Source organism: Malus domestica, chromosome 07, assembly GCF_042453785.1.
Source record: "Malus domestica chromosome 07, GDT2T_hap1".
In the NCBI taxonomy this organism is placed as follows: domain Eukaryota; kingdom Viridiplantae; phylum Streptophyta; class Magnoliopsida; order Rosales; family Rosaceae; genus Malus; species Malus domestica.
This window is the reverse complement of record NC_091667.1, coordinates 31,753,820-31,780,142: the sequence shown is the minus strand read 5'-3', so window position 1 is coordinate 31,780,142 and position 26,323 is coordinate 31,753,820. Positions and strand designations below refer to the sequence as shown.

General features: G+C 38.3%; 2 protein-coding genes across 23 annotated transcripts; both read left to right on the top strand.

The window, feature by feature from the left end:
- The first annotated feature begins 1,115 nt into the window (after nt 1-1,115).
- Nucleotides 1,116-25,308, top strand: LOC114825904 (disease resistance protein RUN1-like). 15 transcript variants are annotated; one of them, XM_070825393.1, is made up of 9 exons: nt 18,531-19,297; nt 19,460-20,564; nt 20,879-21,163; nt 22,482-22,793; nt 22,883-23,052; nt 23,574-24,087; nt 24,209-24,259; nt 24,609-24,817; nt 24,899-25,308. In XM_070825393.1, the coding sequence occupies exons 1-4, from the start codon at nt 18,810-18,812 to the stop codon at nt 22,791-22,793; spliced, it is 2,190 nt and encodes a 729-aa protein (XP_070681494.1). In that variant the 5' UTR covers nt 18,531-18,809; the 3' UTR covers nt 22,883-23,052; nt 23,574-24,087; nt 24,209-24,259; nt 24,609-24,817; nt 24,899-25,308. The 15 variants fall into 15 exon arrangements, with proteins under 15 accessions (XP_070681488.1, XP_070681494.1, XP_070681490.1 ...); XM_070825389.1 differs by having other exon boundaries at nt 22,883-23,114; XM_070825392.1 differs by having other exon boundaries at nt 22,883-23,114; nt 24,555-24,817.
- LOC114826145 (ATP-dependent DNA helicase SRS2-like protein At4g25120) lies at nt 3,000-7,072 on the top strand. 8 transcript variants are annotated; one of them, XM_070825399.1, is made up of 10 exons: nt 3,000-4,356; nt 4,440-4,545; nt 4,631-4,764; nt 4,889-4,963; nt 5,117-5,242; nt 5,335-5,462; nt 5,556-5,639; nt 5,951-6,068; nt 6,232-6,332; nt 6,865-7,072. In XM_070825399.1, exons 1-5 carry the CDS (start codon nt 4,339-4,341, stop codon nt 5,195-5,197), a joined length of 414 nt encoding a protein of 137 aa, XP_070681500.1. In that variant the 5' UTR covers nt 3,000-4,338; the 3' UTR covers nt 5,198-5,242; nt 5,335-5,462; nt 5,556-5,639; nt 5,951-6,068; nt 6,232-6,332; nt 6,865-7,072. The 8 variants fall into 8 exon arrangements, with proteins under 8 accessions (XP_070681500.1, XP_070681498.1, XP_070681504.1 ...); XM_070825397.1 differs by having other exon boundaries at nt 4,211-4,356; nt 5,335-5,466; XM_070825403.1 differs by lacking the exon at nt 6,865-7,072 and having other exon boundaries at nt 4,211-4,356; nt 5,959-6,068; nt 6,232-6,397.
- Nucleotides 25,309-26,323: the final 1,015 nt, after the last annotated feature.

The window sequence follows — 26,323 nt, the reverse complement described above, 5'->3', positions numbered from 1 at the left end:
AAATTTGAAAAAGATTATGTTGGATTTCCATCGATATTGAATTACAACAAAACACTCCTTCTATAGTAACTGAGTCCTATAACCAGCTGTGGAAAATAGGCCGGTCCCTAGGAGCTATCTGCCAAAAGAAGACAAATAGACAACAAGAAACGGAGATAGCTTTCGATGCTCCCGCTTTTCATGGGATGACTATCCACACACTCATTTTTACTTCTTGCACACCCTTTGTTGATTTTTATCCTTTGATTTTCTTCAATTAATTCGATCCGACAGTCGAAAATTAAAACGATGTGTAAAAAGTAAAAAAAAAGATGTGTGGATATCACACATCTTTCATCATTTGGAGTGCTCCCTTTCATTCAACACTTTGTGATTTAATTACGCATTTATAAATAAATAATAAGTTTAATTTGATTATAATTTTTATGGTGATAAGATAGTTAGAAGATATCTAAATTAGAATTTAAGCTTATGTGGTGAAGTTTATTTGAATTTATGCTTAAAATTAAAATTTTTGTTAATATTCCGTTAATTATTAACACGTGAGTCACATATATTAAGCTAAAACGGAACTCTCTTTTAATTGTTAGCACGTGAAGATTACATGTGAGGCTAACTTTATATTTTTAGTTTCATTTGTGAGTCTCATGTGCTAATAATTAACGGAGTTAACGAAATTTTCAAGTTTGAAACTAAATCGTAACAGACTTCACCACAAACATTTAAATCATAATTTTTTTTAATCTTCCAACTACTATATCACAACAAGAATTAAGAATCCAATTAGACCTAAATAATACGATCTAAGATTAAGCTTAGCTTTAATCATGATTAAATCGCACGCGGGAAGATTGACTGATCGAGAGAGAAGAAAAGGAGATACCATCCTTCCTCTAAACTACTTTTCCTAATTAAATATATATTAAATCAAGAGGTTGTTGGGTAGGCAACTGTAGATTAAATTTACTACTTTGTCCCCTTTCTTCGCATTTTCTTGGGTTGAAAAATCAAAAGTATGCGGATTCCTTTCACACCGAAATTTCCTGAAGAAGATGTGAAAACGCAAAAAGCATAATTGCCCTTTTCCCTTTTGCATTGACTCATTGACTAATTTCTGGTGATCCAATTTGTAGATCTATTGAGTGTTTCTGTACTTACAATTCTCTTAGTCTTAAGCTGCTCGATCATCGCTGCCCAGGTGCGATCGATTAATTGCTGCTTCTTCTTCTTCTTCTTGCCTTGGTTGGGAATACGATGTGTTCATCAATTTTAGAGGGGAAGACACTCGCACGGGCTTCGTCAGCCATCTCTACAAAGCTCTGCGTCAGAAACCAATCAACACGTTCATTGATGCCGAAGACCTCAGAAAAGGCGACCGCCTTTCCGAGCTCCTGACAGCGATTCGAGAGTCAAGGATTTCGATTGTAGTTTTCTCTGAAAACTATGCTTCATCCACATGGTGCTTGAAAGAACTCGTGGAAATCTTGGAATGCAACCATTCCAAGAACCAGATTGTATTCCCCATTTTCTACCAAGTCGATCCGTCCAATATTCGTAAACTCGAGGGAAGTTTTGCAGAAGCTTTTGCTAAACATGAAGGTCGTTCTAACGTTGACGTGAAGGAGGTGCAGAGCTGGAGGTCCGCTCTTCCCAGAGCCTGCAATTTTTCCGGTTGGGATTCGAAAGAATATAAGTAAGTTCAATTTCTTCACTCACGCGCACTTGCTATTAAAGTATTTTTGCTATACAAATATCATATAACTCGAAAATGTTTATCCGGCTGGAGGCCCTCTCTTACAACGGCCACCAGTTTACCCGGCTGGGAATTGCGAAACCATGAATAAATTCTAATTTGTTTTAGTTTCCTGTTAATTTTTGAGATTTTTAATAGCATTTAGGGGCCATTTGATATATATATATATATATATATATATCTAGAAACTCAGGGTTTAAACTATGGTATTCGGGCACAAATAGAACGAGAAACGGTGTTGGCATCATCGTGGACAAGACCTTGACACAAGATGTTGTAGATGTCAAGAGGGTAGGAGATAGAATCATGGCAATCAAGATTGTAATAGGACAATAACTTATCAATGTGATTAGTGCGTACGCACCTCAAGTAGGGTTGGATACGAGTTCGAAGGAGAAATTTTGGGAAGACCTTGGAGACTTGGTGCAAGGAATTGCTCAGACGGAGAAGTTATTTATAGGAGGAGATTTAAATGGACACGTGGGCAGGGAGACAGGCAACTATGGAGGTTTTCATGGTGGCCATGGTTTTGGGGAGAGAAACGAGGATGGGGAAGCTATCTTGGATTTTGCAATGGCATATGATCTCTTCTTAGCCAACACCTTCTTTAAGAAGAGAGAAGAACATGTGATCACCTACAAGAGTGGGTCGTCAAAAACACAAATATATTTTCTTCTAATGAGGAAAGGGGATCGTATAACTTGTAAAGATTGCAAAGTTATACCAGGAGAGAGCGTGGCTAATCAACATCGCTTGTTGGTGATGGATGTACATATCAAAAGAGTGAGAAAAAAGAACAAGACTTGGAAGTGCCCAAGGACTAGATGGTGGAATCTAAAAGAAGAAAAATAAGCCATTTTCAAAGAGAAAGTAATCACCCAGTGTGTGTGGGATAGAGAGGGGGAAGTTAATCAAATGTGGGATTCCATGGCTAGTTGTATCCGAAAAGTAGCAAAAGAGGTATTAGGAGAGTCCAAGGGCTTTGCCCCACACCAAAAGGAATCTTGGTGGTGGAATGAGGAGGTACAAGCAAAGGTGAAGGCTAAGAAGGAATGTTGTAAAACCTTATACAAGGATAGGACCGATGAAAATGGTGAAAGGTATAGAAATGCGAAGCAAGAGGCGAAGAAAGCTGTGAGAGAAGCTAAGTTAGCGGCTTATGACGATATGTATAAGCGACTAGATACCAAAGAAGGAGAGTTGGATATCTATAAACTAGCTAGAGTAAGGGAAAAGAAGACAAGGGACCTAAACCAAGTGAGGTGCATTAAGGATGAGGATGGAAAGGTTCTTGCTACAGAGAACGCGGTTAAAGACAGATGGAAAGGTTATTTTCATAATCTTTTCAATGAAGGACATGAAATGAGTGCTTCTTTAGGGGAGTTGAGTAACTCAGAAGAGTGTAGAAACTACTTTTTTTATCGTGGAATCCGGAAGGAATAAGTGGTTGTAGCTTTGAAGAAGATGAAACATAGAAAAGCAGTAGGCCCAGACAATATACCAATCGAAGTGTGGAAAGTTTTGGGAGAGACAGGTATAACATGGCTCACTGACCTTTTCAATAGGATTTTGAAAACGAAGAAGATGCCGAATGAGTGGCGAATTAGCACTTTGGTGCCTATCTACAAGAATAAGGGCGATGTACAAAATTGCATGAACTATAGTGGTATTAAGCTAATGAGTCATACAATGAAGCTCTGGGAGAGAGTCATTGAGCATAGATTGAGGCAAGAGACGGGTTTCGGACAACCAATTCGGGTTCATGCCAGGGCGCTCAACCATGGAGGCAATCTATCTCTTACGAAGATTGATGGAAAGATATAGAGATGGGAAAAAGGATTTACACATGGTCTTTATAGATTTGGAAAAAGCGTATGATAGGGTCCCAAGAGACATTCTTTGGAGGATTTTAGAGAAGAAAGGAGTACGAGTAGCATATATCCAAGCTATACAAGATATGTATGAAGGAGCAAAGACTGCCGTAAGAACTCATGAAGGACAAACCGAAAGCTTTCCCATAACTGTAGGATTACATCAAGGCTCATCCTTAAGTCCTTACCTTTTTGCGTTGGTAATGGATGAGTTAACAGGACATATTCAAGGTGATATTCCTTGGTGTATGCTTTTCGCAGACGATATAGTGTTGATAGATGAAACTCAGGAAGGGGTAAATGCAAAGCTTAACCTTTGGAGAGAAGTGTTGGAATCTAAAGGTTTTCGCCTAAGCCGATCAAAGACAGAATATATGGAGTGCAAGTTCAGTGCAAATGGAGGCCAAAACGATTTAGGGGTGAGGATCGGAGATCAAGAAATATCAAAGAGCGACCGTTTTCGTTACCTAGGATCTATTTTGCAAAAGAACGGAGAATTAGATGGAGATCTCAACCATAGAATACAAGCTGGATGGATGAAGTGGAAGAGTGCATCCGGCGTGTTGTGTGACCGCCGTATGCCACTGAAGCTCATTGTGCTTAGCTAGAGTGACCAATACAATGGTGTGTCTTACAATATGTGGCATTAGGCAATAAATTTATTTATGTTTCAGGCAAAAGCTTCTGGAAAGAACTCCCGCTGAATGCCAAAGAATGGGTGATGTGACAGGAGTACGCTCAGAACTAGAATTTCAGATATCATTTCAGTTCTTTGAAACTATTGCTTATGAGTTTTAGCTCTCAATCTGAATCAGGGTGAAATTCTTAGGAATTACAATGATATCTTGAAATCGTGCAACGCTTTGGACTACCACGACTTAATTAGCTGCTCTGTGAAGCTGCTAAGTGATTTTCCTGAAGGTCTCTATCATCTAAGTATATTTCATTGATTTATCTAGTTTTACAAGTAATGCTAAATGTTGATACATGGTGTTCTCTTAATTAGTGTTGAAGGAGTGCCAGGAGTCATGGAAAGCTATTGTAATAGACGAGTTTCAAGACACAAGTGCTATGCAATATAGACTTTTGCGGATTCTCGCCTCTCATAACCACATAACCATTGTTGGTGATGATGATCAGGCATGTTGTTGATTTATTATGGAAATCCAATGTTATTGCTCCGTCTCTCCCTCTCTCCCTCTCTCAGCTCATTCTAATCCAGCCCTTATCTGTTCTAAATCAAATAACATATATCCTGCTGCAGTCCATTTTCAGTTTCAATGGGGCGGACATTTCTGGATTTGATTCTTTTCGTAAAGATTTTTCAAATTACAAAGAGGTTCGCTTCGCACTTGACTGCTATGTTATCTTATGTCATTCACGGTGTCTTTTTTCGTTATATATAGTATAGAACAAATATATTGTACAATTACAGGAAAGTAAGTTTTATTTTATGGGGTTCTGTGGGATTTGACATAACTTTATGGTTCAGATTAGGCTTAATAAGAACTTTCGGTCCACACGCTATATTGTGGAAGCTGCATCTTCTGTTATAAAAAACAATAAGAAGTGATGCCAACTAAAGAATGTTGACACGGACAATTCTTCTGGGTCTAAGGTACTTAATCTTTCCTTGCTCCAACAAGTACAATTTGATGTCATTTTTCAGTCCTTTTAGTTAGTGACACTGGTTTTACTGGCAAAATGTAGGTAATTATCAAGGAAAGTCACAATGAGGATGCACAATGCGCCTTTGTTGTCGACAAGATCCTGGAGACTGCATCTAAACGGTCAGAAGCAGGGTGCTCCTATGGAAATATAGCAATCCTTTACCGGAGGCAGGTCAAGCTTACTTGCCTTAGTGCTAATGTGAATGAGGTGAATCATATAAGACATTTTGGTCACATTTTCTTTTGTAATTTATTCTACAGGTATCAGGAAAAGTCTTCCAGACAGCCTTGCGTGAAAGGAAAATACCATTTAATGTTCATGGAGTGGCAGTTTATAGGAAGAAGGTAGTTAGCACTTGTCCAGATTATGAAAACCTATCTTCTCAGTTGTATGTATCTAATTTTTCCAATATTGTTGTGCATAAGGTGGTTTTTGCTACGTAGAACTTAAGTTATAAAGAATGCATACAAGAACTGTAATAGACATAAGCTTTTCACCTTTTCCACCAGAATTTTGGCATCACTGGTCCTTTTCATTGTTTTTTGTGCTTGCTTTTCCATTCCCTTTTGGCCAGCTATTTTATCTAAGATTTTGCTACATTACGGTTTCTGGTACACTCTGTGATCTTGTTGATGTAGCATGTTTCTTATGGCAGGTAGTTAGTTAGAGCCATTGTTGCTATGATTAAAACAACTTTGCCTGGTTGTGATGATGGATCATATAGGCAAGTCTTCAAGGCTCTACTTGCTTTTGAGAAAGAGGAAAAGAAGAAGGTACACGTTCAATGGCAATGATGAATGAGCATCATATTCAATGTTCTTTTCAGCATTAAAGTTGTATATTCTTGCTATCCATTTAATCTTCTTTTTTTACACACTCAGCATTTAGGCTCACATCTCTGGACATCACTGTCTTTCTCTCTCTCTCTCTCTTCAGGTGATCGATTATATTGACAAAATTTCAACTCACAGAAAATGCAGCTTCATATCAGCTGCTTGTGACATCTTTAGTGCAAAAATTTCTGGTACCTTGAAGAGGTCTGTATGACATGATGCTTTAACATTACATTTTTGCATGGTTAATTCAAAAATCTTATTCTACATTCCTCATAAGTGTATTTTTCTTTTCTAATATAAAAAGTTTGGAGTGTAAAATGAGATTTTTAAAGTGCTAATAACAATTCCCTAAAAATATACAATAAATTATTTAAAACCGTCTAATGTTAATTTTTTTTCCTAATGTTATTTGATTCAAAATTAACTTATCTCCATTGAATTCGGATTATTTTTGGATTTTCTTTGTAAGGATTTTGAAGATCTGTGAATCAATTCATATCCGTTCATTGTACATGTTACAATAAAAAATTATTTTAAATTATTTTATTTAAAATTAAACAAAAATAATATTCCATGAAAAATGAGCGTATAATATGAACAAATACGATTTACGAACATACCAAAATCCGCACAAAATTTTGAAAAAGATCCTATTGGATTTCTATCGATATTGAATTACAACAAAACACTTCTTATATAGCAACCGAATCCTATAACCAGCTGTGGAATATAGGCTGGCCACTAGGAGCTATCTGCCAAAAGAAGACGAAGAGACAGCTGTCCACTCAACAAAGAAACGGAGATAGCCTTCGGTGCTCCTGCTTTTCATCATTTTGAGTGCTCCCTTTCATTTAGTCACGTATTTGTAAATAAATAATTGGAGTATTAATAAAACACTTTTGATGCTGTTCATTTTTAATGAAAATTTATATTTTTATTTTTTTTTTGGTATTATTTACCAAATCTTCATTTTTCTTTTTTCATTAAAACTAAAGTTTTTTTTGAAATTTTTGTTAGTTTTCGTAGAAATAATAGGTTTAATTGAATTAATAGTAAGGTAGTTATAAAATAATCCATGTGATTGAGTAAATTAAGATTTAAGCTTCTATTGTAAAATATGTTAGGATTTAGATTTAAAATTAAAAATTTCATTAATTATCTGTTAATTGTTAGCATATGAAGCATAAATCATAGTTTTTTTTAATCTTCTAACTACCATATTACAACAGAAACTAATAATCCAATTAAGATCTAGAATTCGCCCCGCAACTGCAAACACGTACCCAGAAGGTTCTTCTTCTGGGTTGCAGATTCGGTTTTTTTTTTATAACTTTTATTTAATTTGACACGCCCCGATCCCGATGTCCTCGTGACATCGGGATGATCACGTGCTGGCCGACACCCAAAGGGTGACGAAAGCCATTAATTTAAGTAAAAACTCACAAATAAGCTAAAACAGGCAGCAAGACTAGCCACAATAATACTACAAATTCAACTTCTAATTACAACATTAGGATCCACGCATAATGTCAGAGCATACATCTATTACAGAGTACAAACAGAATTTAAAATAGAGATGTGCTATATTACAAAAGATATCGAAGCAGAAGAAGTATAGCACTGGATCACTGATAGGGAAAAGCCTCGTAGCTTATATCGTAATCCTCGTTCGTAGGTCCTGAAGGGGGCGCAAAACAAACATGAGTGGACCAGTTTGATATAAATATAATAAAACAGTTATCAACATACTAACCCCCAGGTTTAATGAAAACACATATATCATGATCAAAATAGATTTTCCGAAACCTAGCATGCCGTGCAATATCTCAAATTCATAACTTGTATAAGTAATAAACATTAGTGAATTGTCCGATACTCTACATGCCCCATGCCAGCTCCCCGTCTCTGAGCAGACAGTCAGAGGAAAATACACTACAGGCCCCATGCCGGCTCCCCGTCCCTGTGCTAAATAGCCAGAGGAAACACACTCCAGGCCCTATGCCAACACCAAACCGTCGCTCGGGACGGACCGGAATCTATCCCTACGTCCCGTAGCGGAAAGGACCACTAGGTAAGTACAAAACCATTGAGCATAACATATTGAAAAACAACTTCGTAGTATAAAGTCATCCATCATCTATACTACAAAGAGGTGTTCTAAACATGTTCTAATATCATATCGTCATCCATCGGATATTCTATAAGAACATGGGTTATAGGAAAAATAGTAATAATTCAATCTAGCCTCAGTAAGCATATATCTCATAAAGTACTTCGTAAAACATAAGTATTAAATCATGCTTTTCATGTATGCATTTCTATTGTTAAAACATGATTTTGAAGGGGTCCACTCACCGTACACCAACGGTGCAAAGCTATACCAAGAAGGTATAACAGAATCACCGTTAATAATTGCACCTTCCTTTCGTCGTGGAACGATCGGAGATGGCCGGAAAAAGCCCCGACACCCTCGGGATCGCCGGAGTTGGGTGTGCTTACACCCGGCTTCGATTCGTCCCAACCGGGAAAATAAAGGTTTCGCCGGAGTTCCTCTCCGGTTTCCGGGCTCGCAGCACGGGACAGAGGGAGAGAGAAGAAGGAGATGGGTTTTCTTCGCGCGGGGGAGACGGGTGCGTGCGTGCGGGTTGCTGCAGAGAAGAGAGATGAGGGAGCTATGAGAGAGAGACGAGAGAAAGAGATAGAGTCGGGAGGGACAGAGAGACAGACAGAAGAAAGAAAAGAAAACAGAAAAAGAAGAAGAGAAAGAAGGAGTCACGGGGGGGGGGACAAAGAGAGAAGACAGGGAAATTGCTAGGGAGCTGCCACGTGGCAGTTTGAAAAGAAAGAATGATCCAATGTTTAGATCCTGATAGGGTAGTCCAAAAAGGGTAAAATTGATAGATTCAGAATATTTAGGGAATATTACACACATATAATTTTATAAGTGGGGGCGGGTGTTACAATCTACCCCCCTTATAAAAATTTCGTCCCCGAAATTACAACTTCAAGCAAATAAATACGGATACTGACTCCTCATCAGGTCTTCCGTTTCCCACGTCGCTTCTTCAGTAGCGTGGTTCCTCCACAACACTTTCACCAACGGAATGACCTTGTTCCTCAACACTTTATTCTGCTGGTCAAGAATAGCCACTGGTTCTTCAACATAACTAACATCCGGACTTACTTCCAGCGGCTCTAGCTGAATAACATGAGAGGGATCTGATACATATTTCCGAAGCATAGAAATATGGAAAACATTGTGAATCTGAGACAACTCCGGTGGCAACTCCAATCTATAGGCAACTGCACCAATTCTCTCCGTAATCTGATAAGGACCAACATATCGAGGACTCAACTTTCCTCGTTTACCAAAACGAACCACACCCTTCCAGGGAGACAACTTCAAGAATACAAAGTCACCAATCTTGTACTCACGATCTTTGGAATGTTTGTCCGCTATGCTTTTCTGTCGGTCTTGAGCTGCCTTGAGATTTCTCTTTATCAGCTGGATGTTCTCATTGGTAGTGTCTACAATCTCCGGTCCCAACAATACTCGCTCGCCGACCTCTGCCCAACACAACGGCGTTCGACACACTCTCCCATACAAGGCTTCATAAGGTGCCACACCAATACTCGAATGGTAGCTGTTGTTGTATGCAAATTCAACCAACGGCAGATAGTTATCCCAACTACCCTTCCACTGAAGAACAGACACTCTCAACATGTCCTCCAATGTTTGTATTGTCCTCTCGGACTGACCGTCAGTCTGTGGATGATAAGCAGTACTAAACAGCAACTGAGTACCCATGGCAGTATTAAAAGCTTTCCAAAATTTGGAAGTAAATCTGGGATCTCTGTCTGAAACAATAGAGACAGGTACACCATGAAGTCTAACAATATTATCGATGAACAACTTCGATAATTTCTCCATTGAATAGGTCTGTCGAACAGGTAAGAAATGAGCGGTCTTAGTCAGTCGATCAACAATTACCCATATGCCGTCCAATCTCGACCGCGTCCTCGGCAGACCATACACAAAATCCATGGTGATGTCTTCCCATTTCCATGCTGGTATCGGAAGATTCTGCATCAATCCTCCAGGTCTTTGCCTCTCTGCCTTTACTTGTTGACAAATGATGCATCTACTCACATAATCCGCCACATCCCGCTTCATTCCCAACCAATAATAGAACAGACGGATAGTGCGATACAGTTTAGTACTTCCCGGATGCATGGCATAAGCTGACAAATGTGCTTCATCCAGAATTGCTCTTTTCACTGCTTCGTTATCATGAGGAACATACAATCTGTTTTCCCACATCAAGGCTCCATCACTTCGGATGATAAAATGCTTCTCTTCTCCTTTTTCCACCGAGACCTTAATGTTGGCACTCTCCTGATCAAGCTCCTGAGCTTCTATGACTATATCCACCAAAACAGGTCTAACTTGGAAATTTGCCAACCACGCTCATTGCTCACCCGGTCTCACCGACAAGCCTGTTTCTCGAAGAGAAAATAGTAGTGGAACATGAATAGCTTGGAGAGATGCAAGCTATCCATGATATTTCCGACTAAGTGCATCTGCCACTACATTGGCATGTCCGGGATGATACTCGATCGTGCAGTTATAATCAGTGATAAGTTCCATCCATCTTCTCTGCCTCAAATTCAAATCCCTCTGAGTAAAGATATACTTGAGGCTCTTATGATCAGTAAAGATACGACACTTCTCACCGTACAAGTAATGTCTCCAGATCTTCAAAGCAAACACTACTGCACCAAGTTCCAAATCATGAGTGGGATAGTTTCTCTCGTGAATTTTGAGCTGTCTGGAAGCATAATCAATGACTTTATCATGCTGCATCAGTACACAACCCAAACCTGATAATGATGCATCCGTGTAGATATCAAACTCACCGCTATCGTCTGGAAGAGTAAGAACGGGAGCTTGAGTAAGACATCGCTTCAGTTCCTGAAAACTCCGCTCACAATCTTCATCCCACTTAAACTCCACTTCCTTTCGAGTCAACTTATTCAGAGGTAAGGCAATGGCTGAGAAACCTTTAACAAATCTTCGGTAATAGCCAGCCAGACCTAGAAAACTCCTCACTTCAGTAACATTCCTCGGTTGCTCCCACGTAGTTATTGCTGACACCTTCTGAGGATCCACACTAATCCCCTCAGCAGATACTACATGACCGAGAAAGCTAATTTGGGTTAGCCAGAACTGACACTTGCTAAACTTAGCATACAACTGCTCACTGCTCAACCTTTCCAACACCAACCTCAAATGCTTCTTGTGCTCGCTGACACTCTTGGAAAAGATCAGAATATCATCAATGAACACAATCACAAACCGATCCAAATACGGTCTGAAAACTCTGTTCATCAAATCCATGAATGCTGCAGGTGCATTCGTCAGTCCGAAAGGCATGACACGAAATTCAAAGTGTCCATACCTAGTGCGGAAAGCAGTCTTCGGTACATCTCCCTCCCGAATTAACAACTGGTGATAACCTGAGCGAAGATCTATCTTAGAGAATATCTGAGCACCCTTCAGCTGGTCGAACAGATCGTCGATCCGAGGCAAAGGATATCGATTCTTCACCGTCACCCGGTTTAACTGCCGATAGTCGATGCAAAGTCTCATCGATCCATCCTTCTTTTTAACAAATAAAACAGGAGCACCCCAGGGAGACATACTGGGTTGGATGTAACCTTTATCCACCAATTCCTGAAGTTGAACCTTCAATTCCCTCAACTCCGCCGGTGCCATGCGATAAGGTGCTAAAGAGATAGGGTCTGTTCCTGGAAGTAAATCGATGGTAAATTCAATTTCCCTCGCAGGCGGTAACCCTGGTAAATCCTCCGGGAAAACATCGGTGTAATGCTTCACCACTGGCACATCCTTAGGACGTAACGAAGATTTATCCCTCGTTACTACATGAGCTAAGAATCCCACACATCCCCTACTCAACAATCTAGTAGCCTGAATAGCGGAAATAATACTACTAGGAAGGATTCGTCGCTCACCCTGAAATGTGATTGACGGTCGTCCAGGTCGATTGAACGTCACAGATTTCTCCCAACATGCGACATAGGCCCGGTGCCTGGATAGCCAATCCATCCCCAAAATCACATCGAACTCCGCCAAATGAAAAGGGACCAGATTAGCCTCCATCATTTCCCCTTCCACTACCACTGGGCAACTTTTATACTCCCACTGAGCACAAAACAGATCCCCTTGCGGCATTTGCACAAGCATATCATAACCAAGAGGTGTAGGTGGTGCATTTAAATTCGGTGCAAAAGATGAAGACACAAAAGAAAAAGTAGCACTCGGATCGATTAGAACCCTCGCCCAGTTACCACAAATAAGTAACATACCGGTAATGACTTGAGGATCCTGATCAGCCTCCTGCTGTGTCATGGCGTTGATACGTCCATGAAACTGACGTCCTCCACCACTGTTACGGTTACCACGAGCTCTGAAACCTTGATTATTACGGCCTGCTCGATTCCCCTGAGAGCGGCTACTCGAAGCTGCACCAAACTGTTGCGGCTGTCTCTGAGTGGAAAATTGGGTATTCTGACTTCCACTTCCACTTCCACCATAACTCTGAGTGTAATTACCTCCATAGCTAGAACTCGGATTACTCCCTCCACCATAACTCGGCACCGATGCATAACTCTCAGCAGGCTGTCCTGAAGGGCAAAATCTGGCAATATGTCCCATGCCTCCACACCTGTGGCACGTAACCTGCGATCGAAAATGACTGAAATATCGCCTCCCTGATTCATTACCCGAACCCTCGCTGGAAGAACCTGAACCTTGACCCTGACGTTTGAAGGAATGAGAGTGTCTAGGGCCAACAAAGTTAGAAGAGCTACCAGATTTCCTCACACTCCGAGATCTAAAACCATGACCTCTCTGGTTCTGGTTCCGAGGTTGTTCCTGATATCTGGGTGGTTCCTGATACTGCGCCTGCTCCTCCTGGTGCTGAGTCTCCCACCTAGATTGTTCAATCCTCAAACAAGTCTCAATCATTTCCTCATAACTTCTGTGCCTTATAGCTGCCACTCGTTCACGATAATCAGGGTTCAAACAAACCAGCAACTGAACCATCTTCTCACTCGGGTTATCATAAGTCACCGGATGGTGTCTCGACAGGCGTCGAAAAGTATTATCCATCTCTGTGATACTCAGATCGCCTTGACGAAACTCCAGAAATTGTTGTCTCATCCTCAACTGATAACTGGGACTCAGAAAATGTGCACTGAAAGCTTTCCGGAATGCCACCCAAGTCATCGAAGTGCCTCGTGGACGAGAATGCTTCACTCCTTTCCACCAAATCTTTGCAGGACCCTTAAGAAAAAACCCAGCAGTCTCCGCCCACTCACCTGGTGGACATCTCATACCCTCCAGAGTATCTTCCACCTGCTCTAACCATTCCTCAGCCTCCGGACAGGCTCCCACTACCTTAAGCTCTGGAATACCATGACTGGTAGCAATCTCAATATAGGTGCGATTCGATGATCTACCAGTAAGGGCAGTTCGCAAAACATTAGCCAATTGCTCAAGTCCTCCCCCTATACCAAAACGAGCTCGACGAGGTACATGCCCACCAGCGGGATCCATAATTCTGATAAGAAACAAGAAAGATTTAGAACAACAGAAAATTAAGGATATAAGGGGAATTATAATTACCAAATGGTGGAAAAGAATCCTAAGTATGCTCTGAATGAATCATGCTCTGATACCAATCTGACACGCCCCGATCCCGATGTCCTCGTGACATCGGGATTATCACGTGCTGGCCGACACCCAAAGGGTGACGAAAGCCATTAATTTAAGTAAAAACTCACAAATAAGCTAAAACAGGCAGCAAGACTAGCCACAATAATACTACAAATTCAACTTCTAATTACAACATTAGGATCCACGCATAATGTCAAAGCATACATCTATTACAGAGTACAAACAGAATTTAAAATAGAGATGTGCTATATTACAAAAGATATCGAAGCAGAAGAAGTATAGCACTGGATCACTGATAGGGAAAAGCCTCGTAGCTTATATCGTAATCCTCGTTCGTAGGTCCTGAAGGGGGCGCAAAACAAACATGAGTGGACCAGTTTGATATAAATATAATAAAACAGTTATCAACATACTAACCCCCAGGTTTAATGAAAACACATATATCATGATCAAAATAGATTTTCCGAAACCTAGCATGCCGTGCAATATCTCAAATTCATAACTTGTATAAGTAATAAACACTAGTGAATTGTCCGATACTCTACAGGCCCCATGCCAGCTCCCCGTCTCTGAGCAGACAGTCAGAGGAAAATACACTACAGACCCCATGCCGGCTCCCCGTCCCTGTGCTAAATAGCCAGAGGAAACACACTCCAGGCCCTATGCCAACACCAAACCGTCGCTCGGGACGGACCGGAATCTATCCCTACGTCCCGTAGCGGAAAGGACCACTAGGTAAGTACAAAACCATTGAGCATAACATATTGAAAAACAACTTCGTAGTATAAAGTCATCCATCATCTATACTACAAAGAGGTGTTCTAAACATGTTCTAATATCATATCGTCATCCATCGGATATTCTATAAGAACATGGGTTATAGGAAAAATAGTAATAATTCAATCTAGCCTCAGTAAGCATATATCTCATAAAGTACTTCGTAAAACATAAGTATTAAATCATGCTTTTCATGTATGCATTTCTATTGTTAAAACATGATTTTGAAGGGGTCCACTCACCGTACACCAACGGTGCAAAGCTATACCAAGAAGGTATAACAGAATCACCGTTAATAATTGCACCTTCCTTTCGTCGTGGAACGATCGGAGATGGCCGGAAAAAGCCCCGACACCCTCGGGATCGCCGGAGTTGGGTGTGCTTACACCCGGCTTCGATTCGTCCCAACCGGGAAAATAAAGGTTTCGCCGGAGTTCCTCTCCGGTTTCTGGGCTCGCAGCACGGGACAGAGGGAGAGAGAAGAAGGAGATGGGTCTTCTTCGCGCGGGGGAGATGGGTGCGTGCGTGCGGGTTGCTGCAGAGAAGAGAGATGAGGGAGCTATGAGAGAGAGACGAGAGAAAGAGATAGAGTCGGGAGGGACAGAGAGACAGACAGAAGAAAGAAAAGAAAACAGAAAAAGAAGAAGAGAAAGAAGGAGTCACGGGGGGGGGACAGAGAGAGAAGACAGGGAAATTGCTAGGGAGCTGCCACGTGGCAGTTTGAAAAGAAAGAAGGATCCAATGTTTAGATCCTGATAGGGTAGTCCAAAAAGGGTAAAATTGATAGATTCAGAATATTTAGGGAATATTACACACATATAATTTTATAAGTGGGGGCGGGTGTTACATAATTAATTATTTTAATATTTTTTAATGACACGTGGGGCCCAGTCATTGTCCACATGGGCGCCACATCATCACTTAACGTGAGAACTAACAGTTTGACTAATGGATGTATGAGACTGTCCCAAAATTAACACTTTAGGTATGACTCTGGGATGAAAAAAATTTGATGTACTAAATGTAGAAAACCACGAAACATTAGGGTAGTAAACAGAGTTTAACCCTAGATTTAAATGTAAAAATCAAAGGTAGGAAATGAACATTGCATTACAATGTCTGAATCTAAATGTAAAAATCAGGAGTCGCATGAAAGTGTGAAGTGTAGGAGACGTGTGGATGATGAAAGAAATAGGACTAGGAAACATACATTGCAATGCAGCGTTTGAATCCAAAAGAGAAAACCAGAACCAAGAAACAGACACTGCATTGCATTGTCTAAATCCAAATGTACAAAGGAACATATAGGAGGCATGTGAGTGATGGAAAAAACAAAATCAGTAAATGGACACTACAACGCAGTGTCTGAATCCAAATGTAAAAAATAGAATTAAAAAACAGATAATACATTGTAGTATTTGATTCGTATGACTTATTCCAAATATAAAAATTATGAGAAAGAAAGTGTTAATTAAAGTGTGTGCCAGCTGTAATGGCAGATTTTGTAATTTTTATTTTATTTTAAATGATTTAAGTATCACATACATGGTTGACCTATTTATAATTAACATAAATAATGTTGATCTATTGTTTCGCTTCACATTCTATTTTGATTATATATTTTTTTGAACAAACGATCTATCTACACTAAGGGGGAGGAGGGTGGGTTAGGCCTCATAATGGACTAGCAATAATATAGTTTAAATTCGTTTTTGATGAAAATCGAACTTAAGACCTCTTACTTACAAATGAAAATGAATACCACAAAATCACCTATAATAAAATGTGCCTAATATATATGATGACACATACAAAATTAATTAGCTACATAATAAATGAATGTTGTTTGATTTAAAATTAATTTACTTACAAAATAAAGTAATGTTATTTGATTCAAAATTAGCTTATTTCCATTGAATCCGGATCCTTTTGGATTCTTCTTGTGAAGATATTGGAGATCTATGAATCGTATTCGTTCATAGTATATCGTGCGATAAAAATTTATTTTAAATTTATTTATTTAAAATTAAACATAAATAATATTTAATAAAATTGATCCCACAACGATAAATGAATATGATTAAAAAATATCCCAAAATGCTCACAACAATTCGAAGAAGATTCTGTTGGATTTCCATCAATATTGAATTACAACATAACACTTCTTGAATAGCAACTGAGTCCTATAACCAGCTGTGGAAAATAGGCCGGCCACTAGGAGTCTAGTAGCTATCTGCCAAAAGAAGACAAAGAGACAGCTGTCCACTCAGCAAAGAAACGGAGATAGCAACGGAGATAGCTTTCGGTGATTGAGTTACGTATTTGTAAGTAAATAATAAGTTTAATTTGATTAATAATTTTTGTAGTGGCAAGGTAGTTTGCAGTGGTAAGGTAATGAGAAGATTGTTGAATTAGGATTTAAGTTTATGAGATGAAGTTTATTAAGATTTATGCTTAAAATTGAAAATTTTGTCAATATTTTGTTAATTATTAGTACGTAAGTCACACATTTTAGGTTAAAATGAATCTCTCTATTAATTGTTAGCGCATAGAGATTACATGTGAGACTAATTTTATTATTTTTATTTCATTTGTAAGCTTCGTGTGCTAATAATTAATGAAGTTAATGAAATTTTCAATTTTGAATCTAAATCTTAACAGATTTCACCACATATATTTAAATTATAATTTTTTTAATTTTCTAACTATCGTATCACAAGTTCACAACAAAAACTTATAATCCAAAACGACCTAAATAATACGACCTATTATTAAGCTTGGCTTTAATCATGATTAAATCGCATGCTGGAAGATTGAGTGAGAAGAAAAAGAGATACCATCATTCCTCTAAGAGGTATTCATCAATTTCCCCCATGAACTTGTGACTATTGGCCAATTCCCCCCTCAACTTTAATTTTGGCCAATTTCCCCCCTCAACTCTCATAATTAGTCAATTTCCCCCCTCAACTTTAATTTGGCCAATTTCCCCCCTCAACTCTTATAATTAGTCAATTTGCACCCTACTGTTAATTTTTTAATTTGATCATAATTAAACAAGTGTGTGTAAGAAACTAAATAAGATGTATGTTAATCATTTTCCTATGTCTTTATCCTATTACAAATAGATTAAAATTTAGAATTTTACAATTTATCATAAATAGTATTATTAGTCATAATAAATTAGTATGGAGTAATTTTATTTGATTTTTTACTATACAAAATTGATAACGAAAAGGATTGATGTGTACATTTTTGTATGTGAATACAATTTTCTTTATAAAAGTGAAAGCTAAGTTCAAGTAAATTGCGGAGAATCGAGGTTTAGTGCAAAAATGGCTAGTCAATTCATAATTTTCGACTCCTTATTAAGAATAACCCATTTTATTGAAATAGGTCTGATCCATGAGTTTAGGATTATTGTTTCTTCTTCTACATGATTTAAACCCGATTCATAACTTTTTCTTATAATCAACCCATATCACATACTAATGGTATTATGTTTTTGTACATTTTACCCTATATTATGCAGGTGAGTTTATATTAATTTTAGTATTTTGTTGGAAGTTATTAGAAAGATTGAAAGAAAAAAAAAAGAATAGATGAAAAATAAATAAAAAATTAACAGTAGGGTGCAAATTGACTAATTATGAGAGTTGAGGGGGGAAATTGACCAAATTAAAGTTGATGGGGGAAATTAACTAATTATGAGAGTTTAGGGAAGAAATTGGCCAAAATTAAAGTTGAGGGGGAAAATTGGCCAATGGTCACAAGTTTATGGGGAATTGATGAATACCTCTTCCTCTAAACTACTTTTCTCAATTAAATATATTAAATTAAGAGGTTGTTGGATAGGCAAGTGTATATTCAATTTACCACTTTGACCCTTTTCTTCGCATTTGCTTCGGTTAAAAAATCAAAAGGATAAGATTCCTTTCACACCGAAATTTCCCCGAAGAAGATGTGAAAAAACATAAAGCATAATTTCCCTTTCCCCTTTTTACTTTTGCATTGACTCATTGACTTGGTATCGATCAGACTAATTTCCGGTGATCCAATTTGTAGATCTATTGAGTATCTCTGTACTTACAATTCTCTTAGTCTTAGCTGCTCGATCGTCGCTGACCAGGTGCGATCGATTAATAATGGCTGCTTCTTCTTCTTCATCTTCTTCTGGCCTTGGTTGCAAATACGATGTGTTCATCAATTTCAGAGGGGAAGACACTCGCAGGGGCTTCGTCAGCCATCTCTACAACGCTCTGGTTAAGAAACCAATCAACGCCTTCATTGATGCCGAGAAGCTCAGAAAAGGCGACCACCTTTCTGAGCTCCTGACAGCGATTCGAGAGTCAAGGCTTTCGATTGTAGTTTTCTCTCAAGACTATGCTTCTTCCACTTGGTGCTTGAAAGAACTCGTGCAAATCTTGAAATGCAAGGATACCAATAACCAGATTGTACTCCCCATTTTCTATGAAGTTGATCCGTCTGACGTTCGTAAACTCAAGAGAAAATTCGAGGAAGCTTTTGCTCAGCACGATCGTGATTCTAACGCTGAAATGGAAGAGGTTCAGAGCTGGAGATCCGCTCTTACAATTGCCACCAGTTTATCCGGCTGGGATTCGCGAAAATATGAGTAAATTCTAATTTGTTTTAGTTTCCTATTAATTTTTGGGATTTTTATAACGTTTAGATTTTAGTTTTAGTTTTAATTTCTATTTTTTTTAAACTAACAGATGAAAAAGACCCATTAAGTATTATTTGGTGGTGTTATTATATTGTTTTTTAAATTTGACAGGGATGATGCAGAGCTTATTGAGAAAATTGTAGAAGATGTTTTTAAGAAATTGATCCACATCTCATCATCATCAAGCAAAGATAATGGCTTGGTTGAAATGGACTCTCATATGCATAACATGCATTCATTATTGTATCCTCCTGGAGTTGAAACTAATGATGTTCGCATTGTTGGAATATGGGGTATGGGTGGTTTAGGCAAAACAACCATCGCTAGAGCTGTTTATGATGAAATCTCTGGTGGATTTAAAGCTTGTTGCTTTCTTGAAAATTTCAAGGAAGGTTTCATAAAGCATGGCAAACTATATATGCAGGCAGAACTTCTATCGAGTATCTCGAACAACAAGGTGGGGAGTTCCGACGTTTCGAATAAAGGTTTCCAGGTGGTGTTAAATAGCCTAGGTCGGAGAAAAGTTCTTATTGTTGTTGATGATGTGGAAGAATTAGAACAAATTGAAGCTTTACTTAAAGAACCACATTCCTTTGGTGGTGGAAGCAGAATTATTATAACAACCAGAGATTCGCAATTACTAAGCATAGCTGATGAGATATATAATCCCAAGATTTTAAGTGATAATGGAGCTCTGGAACTCTTTAGGCGGTACGCCTTTAGAAAAAACCAACCCAACAGAGATTATGATGATCTCTCGAGGCGTGCTGTAAAATATGCTCAAGGTCTGCCTTTAGCACTCAAAGTCTTGGGAGCTTTTCTTGATAACAAAAATGTACGCCAGTGGGAAAATGAGTTAGAAAAAATAAAGAAAATCCCGCAAAAGGGAATTCATGATGTGCTTAAAACAAGCTTCGATGGACTAGATGACACGGAGAAGGATATCTTTCTAGATATTGCATGTTTCTTTAAAGGAATGAGAAAAGACTATGCAACCGAAGTTCTGCACAGCTGTGGTTCCTATCCTGATATTGGAATAAAAGTTTTAATCGATCGAGCTCTAGTAACTGTCTCATGGAAGGGGGAACTGGAGATGCATGATTTACTAGAGGAAATGGGTCGGAAAATCGTCCAGCAAGAATCTATCGAAGAGCCTGGGAAACGAAGTAGGTTGTGGAGTTATGAAGATGTTCTTCATGTGATAACTAAAAATACGGTGATAATTTCTCTTCTTATGCAATGTTTAGTAGAAAGCTTCAACTTTTGACCAAAATCAATTTCTTAAGCTCGTTTGATAACCACTTTTGTTTCCATTTTTAATTTTTAATTTTCATTTTTTTAATAATTGAAAATTGAAAACAATTACAAACAAGTTATATGTTTTCAATTTTCAGATTTCTAAATAAATAATCAAAACAAAAGTGAAAAGTGAAAACAAAATTATTATCAAACAACTCCTTAAGAAACAACCATTAACTTCATAATCTAAACTAAGGTTCTCTGCTTTTTCCTTCCCTTTGATTTGCACAGGGTACAGAAACAGTTAAAAGCATAATCCTAGATTTGGGGCACTCATATGAGGGATGCTTAATTGTTAAAGCTTTTGATAGGATGACTAAACTAAGACTTCTCAAGATCGGTACTTTCAGCATACAACACCTGACTGGGTCCTTAAAGTTTGTTTCTAGTGAGTTGAGGTTTCTTTCCTGGTCTTGTTTCCCGCTCAAGTCTTTGCCATCCAACTTTCAATTCGAAAATCTTGTTGGACTTGACATGCAATATAGCCACATTGACCGACTTTGGGAAGGAACCCAGGTATGTGCAATCATTTACATGTATTTGTTTCTTTTAAATGTTTGGGCTTTGAGTGAGATGTCTTATTAAGTAATGCATGTTTTCCTGAATGTTTTAACAGACGCAGGAAAAGTTGAAATTCATCAATTTAAGTTATTGTTCATACCTTAAGGAAACCCCTGACTTCACAAATGTGCCAAATCTTGAGAGGCTAATTCTTCATGGTTGTGGAGGGTTAGTTAAGGTTCACCCATCTATTTCGAATCTTACAAAACTTGTTTTATTGGATCTGAAAGGGTGCGAAAAACTTAAGATTCTACCCTGCAAAATTCGTATGCAATCTCTCAAAACTCTTGATCTTTTTGGCTGCGTGAGCCTTGAGATGTTTCCAGAGATTTCAGAAGGTATGGAGGAGTTACAAGAGCTTAATTTATCCAAGTCCAAAATTAAAGAACTGTCCGAGTCAATTAATAATCTCACGGGGTTGATTCATTTAAACCTAAGAGATTGCAAGGAACTTAAGAGTCTTCCAAGCTGCATTCATATGAAATGTCTGAAAACCTTTAATCTTTATGGATGCTCCAGTCTTGAGATGTTTCCAGAGATTTCAGAAGGTATGGAGGAGTTACAAGAGCTTAATTTATCCGAGTCCAAAATTAAAGAACTGCCTGAGTCAATTAATAATCTCACGGGGTTGAGTCATTTGAACCTATCATATTGCAAGGAACTTAAGATTCTACCCAATAAAATTCGTATGAGATCTCTCAAAACCTTTAATCTTTTTGGCTGCTCCAATTTTGAGATGTTTCCAGAGATTTCAGAAGGTATGGAGGAGTTAGAAGAGCTTAATTTATCCGAGTCCAAAATTAAAGAACTGCCCGAGTCAATTAATAATCTCACGGGGTTGAGTCATTTCAACCTAAAAGATTGCAAGGAACTTGAGAGTCTTCCAAGTTGCATTCATTTGAAATGTCTGAAAACCTTTAATGTTTGTGGCTGCTCCAGTCTTGAGATGTTTCCATTGATTTCAGATGGTATTGAGGGGTTAGAAGAGCTTAATTTATCCGGGTCAAAAATTAAACAACTGCCCATGTCAATTAATAATTTCACGGGGTTGATTCATTTGAACCTATCAGATTGCCAAAAACTTAAGAGTCTTCCAAGCAACATTCATATGAAATCTCTCGAAACCTTTGTACTTTATGATTGTCAGAGTCTTGAGATGTTTCCAGAGATTTTAAAAGTGATTGAAGGGTTAAAAGTTCTTCATTTATCCGGATCAAAAATTAAAGAAATGCCCTCGTCAATTAATAATCTCACGGGATTGAATCATTTGAAGCTAGAAAATTGCAAGGAGCTTAAGAGTCTTCCAAGTAGCATTTGTCAGCTCAAGTCCCTTGTCTATCTCTCTCTTTCCGGTTGTACAAAATTCGAGGTGTTTCCAAGCATTGAAGAAAATATGGAAGGATTAAGAAATCTTGTCTTGGATGGAACATCTATCAAAGAGCTTTCCCCCTGGATTGAACGCCTTACGGAGCTTCGGTATTTACATCTGAGAGACTGCAAAAGCCTTGTACATCGTCCCAACACGCTCTGTAATTTGTATTGGTACCCTCTCGAGGACGCATATCGCCAACCCCCCAATTTCTAGGTAATCAAAATTCAAATCCTATTTTTGGTTCGGAATTAAAATTTGAAATTTGGGAAATTTTATTATCTGAATAAAGAAATAATTTTCAGGGGTTTTGGGTACTCTGTGCTGATAAACACATGGATACGAAGCTCTGTTTTGAAGCAATCAATCGGACACTGCGCCGCGTTGCGGCGGCTTTGGTGGAATTGGCGTGGTCAGACGGCTAGCCACGGCCGCATATTTTGAAATCCCAAGAGGTGGCATTTTCCAAGGAGAGGTACATAACTCCACCGCCGGATTCTTTTGATTTGTGCTTGTGCAGAAACTGTGAAGATATTGGTATGTCAATTCCCGTTGCTAACTTTGCATTTCCTTTTATCTTAACGTTTCTATATCTGCAAATTACAGTGGATGAACGCTCTGAATTTGTGTAAATGACTTTTTTTTTCTGGTATATGCGGGGCATAATGATGGGATTTTCAATTGCTTGTCGTACGAACAAGAGCTGCTATGCAGCCTTTTAAGTTTTACAGAAAAATGCATAGATGACATCCGTCTTGCCTTAACAAATACAATGGAGAAGTTACAACTCAAACTGTTAAAGTTTTCCACCAATCTTTTTGCACCATTGATAGTGATGCCAGTTTTAGTTGCATGCTCACATAAAATCTGCCAAAAATATACTATGTCAAGATTTTAACACCCTTGTGCACCATTTAATCTGCTAGCGAGTTTGATCTTTAAGTTTCTTTTGTTGGAAAAATTTGATCTTGAAGTCTGGCACGCATGCTTTTGCAGGGAAGATGTATGAGATTGGATCGTCTGGAATTAGCAGCTGAAAAGGGCACAACAAGAGGAGGAATAAATAAGAGCCTCAACGAGTTCATCCCCCTCTTTGGAAGAATGTCCATTGTACCAACTAATGCTATAGCTGTAGACGCTAGAATTGAATGGTTCTAGTAGTTTCAGGTTACATTAATATATTTCTAGCATCTGTATATGTACTGTTTGGGGGACGTTATTGCCAGGGCCGGCCGGCCCTGGTCCAGTGCAAACAGTGCACCTGTCCAGGGCCGAAATTGTTTTTGGGGCACTTCCTTCGCGAATCGGGACAGCGGTGACCTGAGCCTTTGCTTCCAGACCAGTGCCCTTCGGTCGCAGCTTTCCCTATCAGCCTCTTGACCTCCGAAATAACTGCAGAAATCACCCAAAACTTGACTGAATTTTACAGAATCGGTCGCTGTCGTTCACCGCTGTAGTCCTCTGTGCGCAGCTCATTGAGCTTTCTGGGTACTCTTGTTCCGAGCACACAGTGAGTACTATACTAATATTTCACTAAATAATGCCCATTTATATGTTTTAGTGTTAAATTTATGATTAAAGTAACTTTGAGATACCCAGACTGTTAAAATCCACTGCTGCTTGTTTTCCAGATTCAGACGAAAGAGATTGCTTTGGTGGGGAGTGTTCCCCGTAACTGATCCGTGAGTAAAATATTGATTCTCTGGACGTCTGATTAGTGAAAAGCCTTACTTTCATAGCTCCTTCCAATTTTTTCAACATATTGGTCCCACTAAGTTGATTATTTCAAATTTTGAATGTATAGCTCACTATTTGGTGCCCCCTGATCTGAAGTTTTCAGGTTCTGTTGAAATTTCCTTTCTTGAAACTAACTATTGTGTAAATTGATGAACATCCATGGGATACATTTTAAATTAGGCTCTTATGTGCTTCAAACTCAATTGTAATTGGTTACTGGCTTTTCTTGATCTTGACCAGGTGATTCATGGTTCTTAAATTCTCCAGAAGAATAACTGGGATTTGTCCTTGCAGATGAAGGTTTCGATGTATGGGTAGGGAATGTGCGTCAAACACGTTGGAGACAGGGACACACATCTTTATCAGAAGAGAATAAGATTTATGCTTTACTGTAGGATTTTTAGGATTGGAGTTGGCAGGAATTGGCTCGATTTGATCTATCAGAAATGATGCGCTGCATATATTCAACAAGCACCAAAGTCTTTGTTGTTGGACATTCACAGGTGTTACACCTCTTCATCTTCTTAACATCTCCTTCCCTTGCTGCTACTTTTGGTGTTTACTCAATTTATTCATGTTATTAGGGAACAATCATGTCTTTAGCAGCTCTCATCCAGCCGGATATAGCAGAACTGGTTGATGCTGCCGCTCTTCTGTCCAATATTATACTTGGAGCATATCACTTCTAAATTTGCACTTAGAATGGTTAACTTATATGTTGATGCATATGTTCATCTTTTCAGATGTTCTTTTTATATTAGTAATCTTGTTATCTTCTGTGCATTATATGCAGAGAATAGGCGTCAACCTTTTGGATTCAATATGTAATGGTCATGTTGACTGCTTGGAGTGGTTGTATGTGATTTTGTTTTTTATTGTCGGGGTTTCGGTACTATGTTCCATCCCGTTGTATATTTTTTTTTTTTCGAGTAATATAACATGGGTGTGAGGGCCTAGCCCCCAGCTTCGACTGGGTTCCAGCCCTCTTTAAATATTTCTTTTCAATTTCTGTTGTTGTACTGGAAAAAGACACATTTTGACACAGGCACCAAATATCTCAGGACCAGCTCTGGTGGTCTAATATCCTAGTGGATATGCGTTGGGTTTCTAATATCCTAGTGGATGGGCGTTAGGTTTCTACCATGTGTTTCGAGTTCAAAATTCCTCCTTCCATAATGTACCGAACTTTCTCCATAATAATAGAAATTTTCTTTTTAAAAAATTGTATGCAACAAATTTGTGTAATTTTGAACGCGTAAGAAATGAAAATAGTTAATTGAGTCACTCATTAAAATTATTAATTTCACACTTTATAAGTATATCAAAGAGAGGGAAAAAAGTTTAAATTTAAAACACAATGAGTTAAAAAATAAACCCCATGATTAGAGCAATTCATCACATGCAATTCTTGTCTTTCTAGTTCTAAGTAAACGTAAAATGTTTGTATGAGGCAAGTAATCGTCTCAATAGTGGCAATTTTAGGGAGAACAAAGTATTTGACCACACAGAACCTCCAAAACCTCAAAGACGATCACTGCACTTAACCTTTTATTTTCGACGTTTGTCATCCTATAATAAAATTTTAAGAGTAAATTATAGCAATGGTCCTTCAACTAAAAATCAATTACTATTGGTCCCTCAACTTATCAAAATGTGTAGCTATAGTCCTTTTCATCAATTTCGTCAAAATTTTGTCAAAATAAATTATGTTGAAATGACCATTTATACAATTAGAGTTCCTCAACTTATCAAAGTATGTAATTATGGTCATTTTCGTCAACTACATCAAAAATTTTGTCAAAACGAGTTATGTTGGAATGACCATTGCTACAATTGGGTTAAAGTTAAAAGATCATTTCTCTAGTTGAATTAAAGTTGAGGGACCAACGGTAATAGATTTTTAATTAAATGATCAATGGTAATGAATTTTTAGTTGATGGATCATTCCTCCAATTAAATTAAAATTAAAGTACTATAGTTACAATTTGCTCAAATTTTAAATGTGACAT